The 15074-nt window shown below is 41.7% G+C and overlaps 1 protein-coding gene across 1 annotated transcript in view; it reads right to left on the minus strand.

Moving 5' to 3' along the window:
• Nucleotides 1-15074, minus strand: part of LOC148015138 (S-adenosyl-L-methionine-dependent methyltransferases superfamily protein) — a 133535-nt gene that overhangs the window by 55816 nt on the left and 62645 nt on the right. The window contains exon 7 of the mRNA XM_087665825.1: nucleotides 2260-2338. Within this exon, the coding sequence (XP_087521951.1) occupies nucleotides 2260-2338 (79 nt within the window). The remainder of the gene's footprint in view (nucleotides 1-2259; nucleotides 2339-15074) is intronic.

The raw sequence follows: 15074 nt of genomic DNA on the forward strand, positions 1-15074 counted from the left end.
GGGAATACACACAAAGGTGGAGGCTGAAAACACTTTTCCTCTTCTTAGTTGTGTAAGCCAAAAGAACTCTTGTACATAGAAATAGAAGAACCCTATATATGGGTCTCAAACCAAACTCAACTAACTAAGGTGGCATACTAACTGAGCCACGAACTAGAGTAGATAAGGATAGCTGTCATCTAGCTATTATTCATGGGCGGTGTACCAACCGCATCTGCAACTGACAAGTCGGTGACATAAATGCACAACGGTCACCCTGGCATATCACGAGTGGAGCTTGATATCTCAACAGGCTGAGCAACACCGGCGACAGTGGGCTGATCGAAACCTACACGGGAACTGCTCTAATACCAAATGTGAGAAATCACGTCAGCTATGGAGGAGAGAGAAACGAGACAGTGAAAGTGAGTGAGCTAAAGCAAGAGAGTAGAGCGTACTTGCTGAACTGAAAATATAGAGTGAAGGTACAGCCTAAGTTAGGTCAAGGGTTGACATAACCAGCCCTCCACCAACAACTGACTAGAGTTAGGTAAATAGCTCTAGTCCCTAGTGTTACTACTTTTAAATGTGAAGACACTAGATACACACACACTAAAGTGACGCTAAAGTGTCCACCCCACACAAATTACATGGGCACTGGCCAAAATTGACAAATTCTAACACGTAGTGAGGAGACCCCAACACAGCCACAGTATGCACCTGTATGAGGCAGCTTGATCAACCAAACTGTCCAGATTGGCCAATCCAAACATCCTAGATCTTGACCCATGCATCGGCAACACATGTGTAGGATGATACATGAGATTTTTGCTCATGCTAGAGCTAGGCCCCATGTATATAGTCTTGTTCCATGTACACAGCCTCTTCACTAATGATTGTATCAGCTAGGACTTTTCTGCTTTTTTCTTGCCTTTCATTTACATTTACTATTTTCTTCTAGACAATTGTATCACCATACAGATGATTGTTAACTCTTGGTCTACATTTACTATTTTCTTCTAGATAGTTGCATCACCATACAAATGGCTGTAACTCTTGGTCTCATAGGTCATTCTTGCAAACTCCCTGGAGGTACATCCACCATAGATGCTCCTCTCCTCGTGGTATGCCCCACCTAACAGTGGTATCAAAGCCAGCAGTATTTGCCTAGGGAGTAGTATGTATTTTCACATCAGATACAATGCAAATTCTATTGTAGATCGAATATAATAGAAATTGATTCTCTTGTAAGATATGATTCTCATATGAATGATGCATGGTGGACTGCATCATGTTCCTGACATCCTACTGCGCACAAAAAACTCTTGAGCATCTAAATGTCCTAGAGCCCTTCTTGAAAACGAGCACTAAAGCCAGCTTTCTTTGACAAGTAATTGTTAACAGACAATCGTAGGGACCAACGAGCAATTCTTGTGGAGCTACCTAGCAAGCTCAGGAGATTTGACAGCAGTTTGCCTAGCTCTTTTTGGATCCCAGCCCTCACCACCAATATGAGCTGTCAGCTGTGGTGACCAATTTATCAGATTGTTAGAACCTCACCTTAGCAGCAACAGCTTTTACAGGGCTGAAGGGGAACAGCTCAGGAGGTGGTCAACATTTTCATAATTCTTGCTACCCCTATCTCATGATAGAATTGTTGCAGAATGCACAAAGTTCTAGGGGGGCATAGATCTGTTCGACCTCTTTTTTCAAATCCATTTGGCTTGGGGGGTTAGGAAAGACATCATGATCGATTCCTACTTTGGTGGGATCAGCAGCAGGTCCTCTTCCAGCTTAGAGAAGAACCCCCCAGGTGGCCTCATACCCTGCCCCAGCAGTTTCTAACATCTCTTCCTTGCTAAGAGGTTTCTGCATTTAAGCCATCATGGCTCCGTTGTGTTCAGATATTTGAGTAGTATAGTCAGGTAATGCTGTCTTTGCCTCTCCATAAAACAGAAACCCAAAAAGAAATAAGGAAAGTTGACCTGCAGCAATGATGCAATACTGTTGTTCCTACAAGAGGATCCTCACAAATTTGAAGGCATCCTGCGCAAACCATGACCTAGCTAGATACACCACTTTTATTTCCTTCTGGCTTGCGATCTAAAATGGAAAAGATTCCACAATGTATGAAATTCTATATATAAACAAATTTCAATGCAATTTGTGTGCAGCATACAACTGGAGTGTGCAACAGTTTGAGAATGCTGAAATTATCCTTGTATGTGAGACAATACAAATGAGGATACCCAGAGAAGTCTCTGCAAATGAAGAACTCACTTGGACCAAAGGTGACATTCGAGGGCTTATGCCACCTTCACGTTCTAATTGAGCAACTGTACATGCAATTCTCAGCTCCCTGAAAACAGCAATAATGCCTTTTATTTGAAATAATTTGTGAAATCAATACTATGAGTTCACTATAAACTACCAAGCATCTTAGCATAAGGCCACATATAAAACGTATTTGTCACTCACAACCACAACCAAAGAAACTGGCATTATCACAATATTAAATGCATCTATCCAAGATATAATTCCTCCAGTCCTGCTCAAGTCTTCATAATCACTTGAGAAACATAGCTGATTTCTCTATAGTTCCAATGAAGGTCTACAACTCCATTCATAAAGCATTTTTAAGTCTGAAAAGTGAGCTTTGCCCATTCTTTAAAACTTAGTTCATTTGGTGTCGCTCGTTATTTTTGCACACTAGAATGAGCATGGGAACAGGTGATTATGCAAAACATGATGATATTCTGATGTTAACTTGGTTTACTACATGGTTGACTGGGAGGGTATAATAAATTTGGTACATGGACATGTTTTTGAAAGCCAGTAGGAGTTGCATGACAGAAATTTACCAACTTTAGTTGCACTTAACCAACAACACACACCCAAAAACTTCAAAGAAAAGAAATTGACAATACTAAGGGAGCAATTAGCTGAACTCATTTCTGGGCCTATCTAAATTGGTTGTAAAGGTGAAGGTTATGGCACTTTTGCTCCAAGAATTTCCAGCTAAATGTATGCATCTTACGGACTCCTTTCGTGCTCCAATTCTCTGTACGAAACTTAGTTTTCACTTGGAATTTCTCATCCCATAAGCTTGAACAAAAAAGGCTAACTTGACCAAGTCATTGCATTCTAGGCCCAATCTAAGCCAGCAATAATGTCATTCTAACATAAATGGACTGGAGAGCATATGGACTCAATTTTGGGTTTTCCGTCAAGTCTACTTTCTAACAAAAGTATATAAGGCCATTTTAGTCTTCAAATACCTTTAAGCATAAGGTGAAATATAACCGGTGCAAATCAAATTTCTTCTAAGGTTACCCCTGCAGCTCTACAATAACCTAGGCCCTTTGGTACTCCTAGAACTCCTCGGATGCTCAATTCCTTTTGCACGCTTCGTCTTTCAAAATTATGGTAAAAAGGAAAGGGCACCTCAGTGATACACGATCAACTCACTGGCTATCTACCCAAGGGAGATGCCAACTGCAACGCTAAGACAATAACCAATTAAGTAATCTACAATGCCAAACCACATAGGATATTGCTAAATGGAAGAGGGTGCAAGAATCCAGAGTTTGTAAGAAGGCCTCATGCCCCTTGCACATTTGCTCTTCATCTTCATCTCTCTTACTAAGCAGTGAGGCTGCATGCAAGATGAGGCAGTCATTGCTAGCTAAGAGAAGGCTCAAATCTCCTTTCTGGAGCTCAAGAATTGTTTCCTAGTATTAGGAGAGCAGGATACACCACTGTGCTATTCAAAACCAGCAGCATCATCATCTAGAGCAGCATCCTGCCATTGAAATTGCTCCCTTGGATCAGATCAGGACTGAAGTTCTCTCTTTTCTTTTTGTGAAGATAATTGAATTAAGTAGCATATTTACATCAGACCATCAGGTCAGCTAAGAAAAACAGACACAAATGAAAGGCTACCAAGACTCTCACACAGAAAGGACAGCTGGTGTGGAGCAAACAATATCCAGCCAGGGAGCAACAATGTCTGAAGAACCAGATCAGCTGAAACCATAGAGGAGATCTGCAATAACACTAAACTACGAACACGGGCCACATGACCATGGATACTAGAGGCTCTCTCTCTCTCTCTCTCTCTCTCTCTCTCTCTCTTTCTCTCTCTCTCCTGGCAAAAAAACTTGCTGATCAGTGTTGATTAGGGTTTCTCCGAACAAGACTAATTAGTCTTGAGTGATTTGGAGCAAACCGGGGCTCTTTATAAATGCAGAAATTCAAAATACATTTGGATGTGCAGCATCATTTGGGAATGCATGGAGTGTTTTATGGGCATGCAATCACTACTCGGGCTGAGATCAGCAATTGTGATGTGTGAGCACCTATTAGACTGCATTTGCAACAGTTTTGCTGCACAAAGTGCCACTATTGGTGAGTGCAACCATGGCCAAATGCATTGGTGCAAAGCCAGACTGAGATTGAGGAGTATGCATTGTGAATTCAGGGACAAATTTGGGACTGATTTGAGCTGTAAAAGTTAAGGTTTCAGCCAAAACCCTAATCAACAGAGCATTCAAATCTCTTCTCTGACTCAAAAGATTCAAATCAATTATTTCACACAAAGGCCTGTTCAGAAACCCTTCACCCGCAATTTGCGTATTTGCATTTCTTCGTTTTGCATTTAGGGTTTGCAGCCCCAAAAAGGGGTGCCATCCTAGACTAGCTGTGCCTATTTATAGGCCACTCTCTCATTCATTCCTTATGGCTAATTCATTCAATCCGTCACCTCCTCTCTCCAACCTCTCCACTACCCTCACACCCCTTCAAGAGGTCATTGCGGTTCGTGGTTCGTGGTTGTCTTCATCATCTTCCTTGTGCTATGGCACCCTTGTTCCCTTGTATCACATTCGCTCCATAATTGAGAACTCCATTATTCCATTTATCAAAGTTTCTTCTCTCTTCTCTTCTCCTCTCCATGTGTGCCGAGTTCACTCTGTGTTCCTCCCCGCAAACCCTACTATCTCACTGGTACATCATCTTTTGACATGGTATCAAAGCTGGATCTGCTCAAACAGCAGCAAAGATCCTCCACTAGACTGAAGGTAGAGACTGGTGGCAGGTTCGGCATCCACTTCTCTTCTTCTTCCACTACATCAATATCTCGTTTTTGCAGGTTTCAATTGTTTTCAACTTGCTGCCCACACCCTTTTCACGGAGAACATCGCAATCTCAGCTGTCCCTTGCTATCATCTACAGTCTGGCGCCTATTTCCAGCCTTCCACCCGCAGTTTGTGGTTGTTTACAGCAAAGCAACTGTTGTTGATCACTCTCCATTCAGAAAACAATCTCGTTTATGCAGATTTCAGATATCTCAGCTTGCTCCCGGACGGAGAGGACATCGCAGTCCAAGCTAGCCATTGCTGTCTACAACAGTCAAGCACCTGTTTCCAACCTATCACACACTGTTCGGAGCTGATTTCAGCATATTGACTGCTGCTGTTGTTTTTTCCTGCGTTTTTAGTTTTTCTCTCTCGCTCCTGTAGGCTGTCCTACCTACGTTTTTAGTCTTTCTCTCTCCTATAGGCTGTCCTGCCTGCATTTTAAGTCTCTCTCTCCTGCAGGTTGTCCTGCCTGCGTTTTTAGTCTCTCTCTCATCTGCTGCCTGCGTTTTTAGTCTTTTTCTCTTCTCACCTACGTTTTTCTACTAGTTACAACCTCTTACTGTTGGTCGCATTCTCCTCCCACTCGCACTTCACTTCCAACCCTTCCACTACCCTCCCACCCCTTGAGGCGAACATTGCAATTCGTGGTTCATGGTGGCTGACCTCTTCCTTCTTCAGCAAGGCACACTGGTATCCATGGCTTCTTTACCAACAGATGACCAGACTACTGGGTGCTTCTACTGTGGCATCACCAGACACACCACCGATGCTTGCCGACTTCGACCTTTGCTCCCCACCCCCCCGGAGTATATGTGTCTTCCACCAGACACTCCTTGTGCCACCTCTTCTTTCTGGGCCACTGAGATCGTTCTATATCGGCTATCAGAGTACTATACTCAAGGCAATAAGACGCATCCAATGCGCACTAAGTCTTTCCGAGCATATGGAGAATCGATTGGCACTAATAACTCCTGGAGATCGTCACAATGCCAGCAGCAGTCTTCTCCCACTTATTTTCACGTACAGTGGCTTCCACGACCTACGGATCTGTAGTTCGCTCCATCGAGAGACAGTGATTGTTTGATACCGTCTCCTCGTCAGTCTACTCCTTCAAGAGACAGTGGCTGCTCAACTCCCTCTTCTTCGGCTACCCAATCCGCTCCACTGAGAGACAGTGACTATTGCCCACCTCTTGCTCATTCTGAGCCCCACCCTTCCCCACCCTCAACTACTCAGGTTCGAGAGGCTACCTCTGGGAGCTCTTCGACACCCCAAATACCTTCTTCAGCACGATCGGCGGCACTTCCTTCGTCATCAAACATTTCGAAGTCCGTGATCCATGAGGTTTTGGATTCCCTATCTACTTCAGAGGGGGATTTAGAGGGGGATGTTATTTCTTTGCCCTCAGAGGGGGCATCTACTTCTTCTTCGACTTCAACAGGGGCCCCTCCACCTCCCACCTCAGAGGGGGAACCTACTCCACATGAAGTTCTTCACCCATCCTCTACTTTCGTGGGGTGGTTGTCTTCGATTAGTCATCTCTTCTACTGATACCCAGGATCTTCAGGTACCACCTAGATCGGGACCTCCAAGGTTCAGCCACAACTTGGTGACAAGGCCTTCGTATTCCTTCCAACATGGATACACGGAGCTAGTGGCTTCTCTCCCGAGGTTGTGTTTCGAGTTCTCCAGTTCACTCTATCTACTGGTCTTTATTGCAGGTTCCCTTTCCGGTGGAAATCTTGGATCTTCGAGATCCTCTACATCTTCTTCCTCCTCCTCTTCTTGCCTTCATCCCTTGGTCAATATGGAGCCACCTCCCGAGATCGAGTACGAGCATATCCTTATGGTTCTTGGCACCACACAAAGTCCGACATTCCTCCTATGCATTGCATGTTTTCATTATCTTTGTACTAGGGCTCTTGGGCAAGTGAACAATTTCCCCATGAGAGACACTGTCCAAGTGGCACCTGTTGCATGACCATTCTTCAGCATGTAGAATTGCATCTCCACCTCACTCTTCTCTTGTTTCCCTTTTTGGGCCTCAGAGGGAGTGTTGAGAAACCCTTCACCCGCAGTTTGCGTTTTTGCATTTCTACGTTTTGCATTTAGGGTTTGCAGTCCCAAAATGGGGCGCTATCCTAGACTGGCTGTGCCTATTTATAGGCCACTCTCTCATTCATTCCTCATGGTTGATTCATTCAGTCCGTCACCTCTTCTCTCCAACCTCTCCACTACCCTCACACCCCTTCAAGAGGTCATTGCGGTTTGTGATTCGTGGCTATCTTCATCATCTTCCTTGTGCTATGGCACCCTTGTTCCCTTGTATCACATTCACTCCATGATTGAGAACTCTATCATTCCATTCATCAAAGTTTCTTCTCTCTTCTCTTCTCCTCTCCATATTTGCCAAGTTCACTCCGTGTTCCTCCCCGCAAACCCTACTGTCTCACTGGTGCATCATCTTTTGACAAGACCAAGGTTGGTGAGAGCAATTGTTGGCCTATGCATTGAGGACAAAGAGGTACTGATCAGAGGGGACTCTGATCAGTTTTTGTTGGCCTGTTCTATATCATGTTGTCATCTCCTAGTTGTGAGCTCCATTAGAGACTAACGGGGATGGAGGATCGCTGATTGTTTCCAATCCTTGTATTGGAGTGCATTTCGGTTTTCGTCTGTTTATATGTAAATATTATTTTCGATAACACATTTTGTTGTATGGCCATTTAAGCAAAAAAAGGTTGCTTCTTTTTGCCAAAAATAAGGCCATGGTTTCATTGGAGGGAAAACAGATTGTCCGATATTTATTCTCCATCAAAGAGCATAACAAATGCATGGGCTCCTTTCCTTATACTTGGCCTTTATCAAGTGCCTTTCTATTGCTAGATTTTCAACATGTAATATGGACCCTCTGACCTCTATTCAGGGCTTTCCTCCCCTTAAAGATCTTGCCATTGTTATCTATAGGTAGTTGGGATCCTAGTAATAAAGGGTTCAACTTCACCTCAAGATATTATTCAATCCCCTTTGCTTAATACGGTAATAATTCATTTTTTGCAAGCTTCAAAAGATGTCAATCTATTCAATCAAGTCCGCTACAAGCAAAAGACATATGTGTTTATTTGACAAGACATGGTCCCTGGGAAATGACTCCAATTTGCTAGCTTTTGCCCTCATCTTGTGGCAAACTAGCAAGCTTCCATGATGATCTTTATCCATCCAGCTTCAATTGTGCTGCTCTTACGACATGCTATGGTTCCGATTTTCCTTGGTGGGTTTTGGTGAGTCTTATTTTTGTATACAATGCCAACTTTACATTTATTAACTATAGATAACTTAAAGGCCACCCCACCTAGATCATCAATATGTACTTCTAGCACATCTACTGCACAACCTGGCATAGCCTTTCCTACGAGAACATCAACAATGGATCTGGTATACTTAACCGAATCTCCTTCTTCAATGGTAGTATCACTACCAAATATGACAATTCCAACACTTTAATTTTTGGAATTCAAAGCCATTCCTTTGACACTGCTAGCAAATTCTACCGTGGAATACGCAATCAAAAAGGGTACTATAAAGCTAAACATCCCTTTGATAGCTAGGTCACGGATCTACTACCGTTAGGCCTCTAGTCTTCGCTTATCTACAAAATATTGTACATGAAAGGTCGTTATGCGGGTAGGAAAAAAAAGCAAGCAACAGACGACTTGGGGGACAAAGTGAAGATAAAGGGATTGGATGCTAGGCCCATATGGGTTGCAAGATTGACATGTTCTTCTTCTTTCAAGGTCCACATTTCGATGGCTAAGTCGACAAGCAAGCGACGCTCGTCTTCTGGGCAGATATCCTTTTGCTTAGAGATTGCCTTCTCCAGGGTTTGGGAAAGGAGGTGAAGGGAGGCCACTGCGGAGTGGTCTAGAAAACACTTGAATATACCAAAACCACCTATTAGAGTAGCAAAGAGTCCCATATGTCCTCGTAATAAGAGAAAGTTATAAAAGAGCCTGCATGTATGAGATGCAATGAGGAGGAAGGTAACAAAGAGTCACACATACACACACACAGCATTAAGTCCATAAACGCACAAAAAAAAAATATATATCAATCTAGATTAGTAGTGCAGAACTATGTACAATGGTTGTTAACCATCAATTGAGTTCTGATCCGGATCCGAGAGAATCTTAGAATGGGTTTTTCAGTAAAGACATCTTGGATCTACACCTTACCTTTGGATGCTAGAAATCATTCAAGAGAGTCCATGTGGTACAATATAACTATCTCATTACATTCTAGTGGAAAGGCCCAATCATGAACCTGTGCGAAATGTTGCAATGTCAATGCCAATGTAATCAACCTTCCTCCTCGGATAGGGTGGTAAATAACTAGTAAATAATCTAATCAAGCACTATTTACAACAATTAACAAATTCACAAAACTGAAAAGTACACTTTACCATATCATCTTGGACATTGGACACCCTGTTGGCCCCAAAACTGGCACCCCTTTCGGTATTTATTTAACTTAATTGAAGAAGAAGTTGATGTACAATGGGATTCTCCCAATCCCTTTCCGTATTCCAACTCCCCTTGCTGTTCAAAATGACCAGCAAGTCTTTAATCTGATTTGCCCCTTGATTCGGGCAATCAATTGGCCTTCACCTGCTTTGATGGAGATGGAAAAATGCCCCAAATTCAATTATTTGCTGGTTCCTTCACTTGAATAGGCTAAAAACAGCTTCAGCCCTGTTGAATCCAAGTCTTGGAGCTTCCAATTTCTGGCACACTTCCCAAGGCTGCTGCTAAACCCTGATTTCTACTACGGATTAGGGTTTACAGCAAAGAAATCTGAAATTTCTCAGCCTCTAGTGATCTCAATGCTGCAATCTTTGGAGCAAGGCTATAGAAAGGCTAGGAGATGAGAGTGAATGCTGAGGGGAGAGAAAATTCAGACTTTCTTCGCGAAGAACTGAAGAAAATTTGTCATTTACTGTTGCTGCCCTGTCTCAACAACTTGTAGATGCAAAGAACTGAAGAAAATCAGTCATTTACTATTGTTGCCCTGTCCCAACAGCCCGTAGATGCTGTCACCTACTGTTGATTGATCTTCTCCTGCCCCTGGCTACCTCAAAAGGTCCTCCAATGGCCGCAAATCAAATCAGCAGTATTCCTTCCTCTCTCTTGCAAGTCGAATACACTAAAAATGCCTCTCTCTAGCCTCTAAAGACGTTTTTCAATCTTACATGGGCATTTTTTACAAGTGACAGCCTTTCCAAATGGTTTTTCCAGCATTATCCATGATTAAATATTAATTTTCAGTCTTTAAATACTGAAAATTAATCTAATAATTATTTCGGTGTCTTGAAAAATAATCTAATTGGCCAATAATTAAATTGGCTAGGCAACTGTCTCTACGCTATCTTTGGCCATTAGATTGGCGTTAGGTACCATTAAACGCCACTTCTCTAGTGTCACCAACTGACACTCATGGCCAAATGAATGACCTAGGCCAACAATTGGCACCAGATACCACCAAGTACTTATGCAGCATAACTTATAGCAACTTTTGTCTTTGACATCCTGTGATTTCCTGGAGTTTCAGGCTCGTATATTTACTCTAACCCCAGTTAAACCTCACATGTGCAACATTTACTTAACCATGTGATTAAAAATTAATCCACGTATTAAGTGAGGTTTCACAAATACATGTCCTCATTACAGCCAACCTTTCACCTATATCTCTATGACTTCTAAGATCTTCTAAGATCTCAAATCTAGCTTCATCTGAGCAGATGTAACCTGGATTCTGGTATAAAACTTCAAAAATATTTTTTGATAAATTCTTTGACCTTCGCTATAAAAGAGAAAAAGAAAGGAGAGTTTGGCATGAGAAAGAAGCCCATGGTCGCTTTCTCCAAAAACAAGAGCTCAACATCCTCGCCTGCTCTTTCCAAAGCAATAATATATCTTTACCGCCAATCTCTGATAAGAAGATCAAATCCTCCCACCACCACTAGAGATGGAGGAAGCCCAAGGTTGCATAATCTAGAAGCCTATGGAGACAAAGGGTTTGATTTTGCTGATTCTTCAAGTTCCTCTGCCTCTACCTCTACCTTTTCCTCTTTTTCTTCTTCTTCTTTTTCTCCTTCTTCCTCTTTCTCTTCTACTTCTGGTTTTTGTTCTTCTTGTCCTGTTTCTCCCATTTCTTCTCTTGCTCCATCATCATCAACTTTATCCTCTTCTAGCCCAACTTCAAGATAATCATCCTCATGGTATATCTGTGTTGGCCAGAAGACCCTTGCCCACAGGCCTGATGCCTTCTCTATACATATGTTCATGGTAGCTACCCTTCCTCTTGGGTTCGCATTGGCAGGCATTTTCTCATGCAGATACTCATCCGTCTGCCTATCTAATGTTCTATCAGGGCCTCTGAGCAACATGTACAAGAACCTGAAGTTGGACATAACAACATACGTTCTCGATGGTCCTGCTTGCACACATGGAAACAAGAAACTGATCTGAATTGAAGTTGTAAAACAGTAGCACAAATATGCTCAGAGTTTTTATCATAAAACAAAGCTTCGATTAACCAACAATAACCCCCACTTTCTGGTGCAAAAATGAAAGCCATGTTTTTTTTAACAAATAGAACAACACACCAAACATTCAAAAAAGAAAATTCAATAATTGGTCAGCAGTTTGTTTTTGAAACTCCTCGCTGAATTGGGGATCCAACTGCTTTAGTTTGCAAGAAAACGCCTTAAGGTGATAGGGGCTACAGCTATAAACGTCATATGCAATAACACTTAACTAAAGCCTGAAGCTCTTTTATTCACATTTTCTCACCCTCCTTATCTAGAGTTAGTCGATGCAGATATCGTTATTGCTTCTTTTTTGAGTTTACAGCATGTAGGCCAGAAGGAAAGAGAGAACCCCATAAAGAGAAGGACCAGCCTCGTGTATTTGGTTAGTCCTTTCATTGGCTCTGGCAATATATAACATAGCTCCTATTAGAAATGCTCACCTTAATGAGAATGAGAAACGGTTAGCTCTTTTATTAGTTTTTCCATAATGAGCATTTAGCAGAAAATTCTTTACTATATTCTTGGCAATAAGCAATAATGGTTTAAAGTTCCTATTAATGAGAATAAGAAATTTTACTATTTTTCTCTTAAATTTTTATTCATACCCAATGGGTTATGTTTATAGTTTAGTCCTTTTCTTTAGCATCATTCATTGCCTTGGTTCCTTATACTTGGCTTATTCTTGTGTTTTCGCTAAAAGTTGTTATTTTGAGCCTGATGTTTTTGCTTGCTTAGCTTCATTTCGTTTTTTCTATTTGGCTACTTCAATTATTTAGGACTACCATTTCCTAATGCGTTGTATTGCAATGTAAGTTTTTCCAATGTCTATTTTCGGTATGGCTTGCAATGGCAAAAATTGGATTGGCTTGGCTACAAGCAACCTCTTCACAGGCAGCATTTCTTCACTGGTCTCATGCCGGTGACTCAATTACTTGCATCTGGGCCCTTGTCCGGCACAATCCTGCCCACATTGGGTGATTGCAAGTTTCTTGTCTAGCTAGATGCTAGTGGCAATCAACTAGAAGGCAGCATTTTGCCAGAGCTGGCTAACCAATCAAGTAAGGTGGGATGCTAGATAACACCAAATTTGTATTTTTTAACAATATGCACACAGGATGGTTCAAGGACAATGCTGGCCATGGCAAGAATACGGTTAGAGAATATAGAGAGATTCATTAAGCCTCCCCCATCTTATCTGTTCTATGTTTGCTTTGCCTATTCGTATCTTGACATTGCACCACACTATTTCCCTGGACTTCTAGTCCAAGCTAAGAAGCCTCACATACCTTGATCTCACCAACAACAAGCTCAAGGGCACCATCCCAGAGGAGCTGGGCATCATGACCTACATGATTGTGCTATCCCTTTCCTACACCAACTTCTAGGAGGTTAAAGCGACACAGAGTTTATGGCAAAGATGGAAACCAATGGGAAGATCAAGCTTCGTAACTTGGTGCCTCTGTTGGGCTATTGCACGGCAGGAAAGGAGGGGTAGTATATGAGTACGTGGAAGGCAACAGCTTAGATAAGAGTGAAGCTTTGGTGTTATCTTGCTCGAGCTCTTCAGTATCCATACTTTGTTGCTTTCTACCAGCATCAATTACTAAAAATAGACAAAACTATTGTTGTAATCAATGCCATCAAAAAATAACAGAATTCCCAATTAGAATTGGGATTACCGGATGTTGTACTCGTAGGTTCATCTCTGTTTAAAACAGGTGGTTCAAAAAATTCAACGAAATTCCATGTGGATGCAGTGAAATCGGACTCTAGTGTAAAAAGTGTGAGAAAGTCCTCGTTGAATCCCTTGAAGACTTCAAGTAGTATATAAAAGTCTCTACATTCGCTATTCAAGAATGAAATTAAACAGCTGCTAAGGACGATTAGACAGAAAGACATGGGATAGGTCTGATTGTTGTCATAAGACCAAATGAAAGCGAAATAGAAATGAGCTTGTTGGGGTCGGTATGTACTTGAGGCGTCGTCGTAATTTGGAAATCTTAAAATCTATGAAAAAACGGTGCATGTTTTGATAATTGGTTACACAGCGAGGACCCAATATTTCATCTTTTATAACTTTGTCCCATGTGTCTATTTCAAAAAGCCTAAGGAGGACTTCAGCATTGGTAGCTTGGATCCTTGTTGTTTTGCTTTCTTTTCATTTGTTTGTAGCCAGCCCTTTCCCTTACCTTTTCAAGAGATTCTTCTCCCCAGACTACAAGAGTTTTATCCTCTTTAAATACATATGCAGCACAGATTGTATTCCAAACCTTGTGGATACTCACATGGCATTGCTGCCCCTCGAATTCTGGGAGTATCTCGCAACATCTTGTACCGTGTTTTCGCTGGTTGTCTCATTCCACACACCAATGTGCATATGATACCCGAATTCTACATGATTTTCTGTACAAATAATAATTGATTTAAAGAGAAATCGCTTGGTGAGCCAGATAATTATCTCATCCGTTGTTAGTAAAGAACAATTTCCCCTTTCAATATGATTACGGGTAATTAGTAAATACCTACGTAAAGTATTTCTACTCGGACTAGGTCTAGGTCTAGCATCAAGTATCGTCTGATCATCTGTCTCATCGCCTACCATGGTCTGGGCCTGACAAATTTTACCATGCCTACTTAAAGAACTGTACCTCCGATACCAAGCTCCAAAACCATACTGGTAGTTCTTTAGGGGCCAATTTAAATTACGAGTTTCATGAGTACTCTCGACAATTGTCAAATATGGACTTCACCTATGTGTGGTTTGGTTTGCCATTTCACCATGATTAGGTTCTTCTCCTCCTTTTCTTCCTTTATCGTATGGGTAAATAGCCATCAATAAGCCTCTAAAACCACCCAAGCTTATAATCATTGGATTTGACAAATACCAAGGGTAGAAGGACATTACATCTACCATACTTGTAGTAGATTTTTCTAATACATGAAAGGCTTTATCTACCACATTTGATGCTTTTCATGAAAGGCTTTATCTACCACATTTGATGCTTTTCCTACAACATTTGCTCCTTTTTCTAGCATATCTGTTGTTTCTGATGGTTGTGATCGCGCAAGCATTCCTATTATGGCTGTTAACAATAAAGCCTTTTCAAATGCCGAAGAAGATATGTCCTTGTCCTTGCCTAAGGTTTCCTTATCTTTGTCCTTGTCCTTGTCCTTGCCTGGGGTTTCCTTATCTTGTCCTTGTCCTCAACCATGTTTTCCTTGTCCTTGACAAGGGTACCATGCCTGAGGGATTCACCAAGCTAGAGGTTTCCGGTTTGGGATTGACGGAAGAAGGATTGTCTTTCGACTCATCTCAATCAAAAGTATACTATTTTTAATATTTGAAGTGCTAGAACAATATCGTTTTATAA

This window comes from Lygodium microphyllum, chromosome 24, assembly GCF_053477565.2.
Source record: "Lygodium microphyllum isolate KBCC chromosome 24, Lygodium_microphyllum_v1.1.10, whole genome shotgun sequence".
Taxonomy (NCBI): domain Eukaryota; kingdom Viridiplantae; phylum Streptophyta; class Polypodiopsida; order Schizaeales; family Lygodiaceae; genus Lygodium; species Lygodium microphyllum.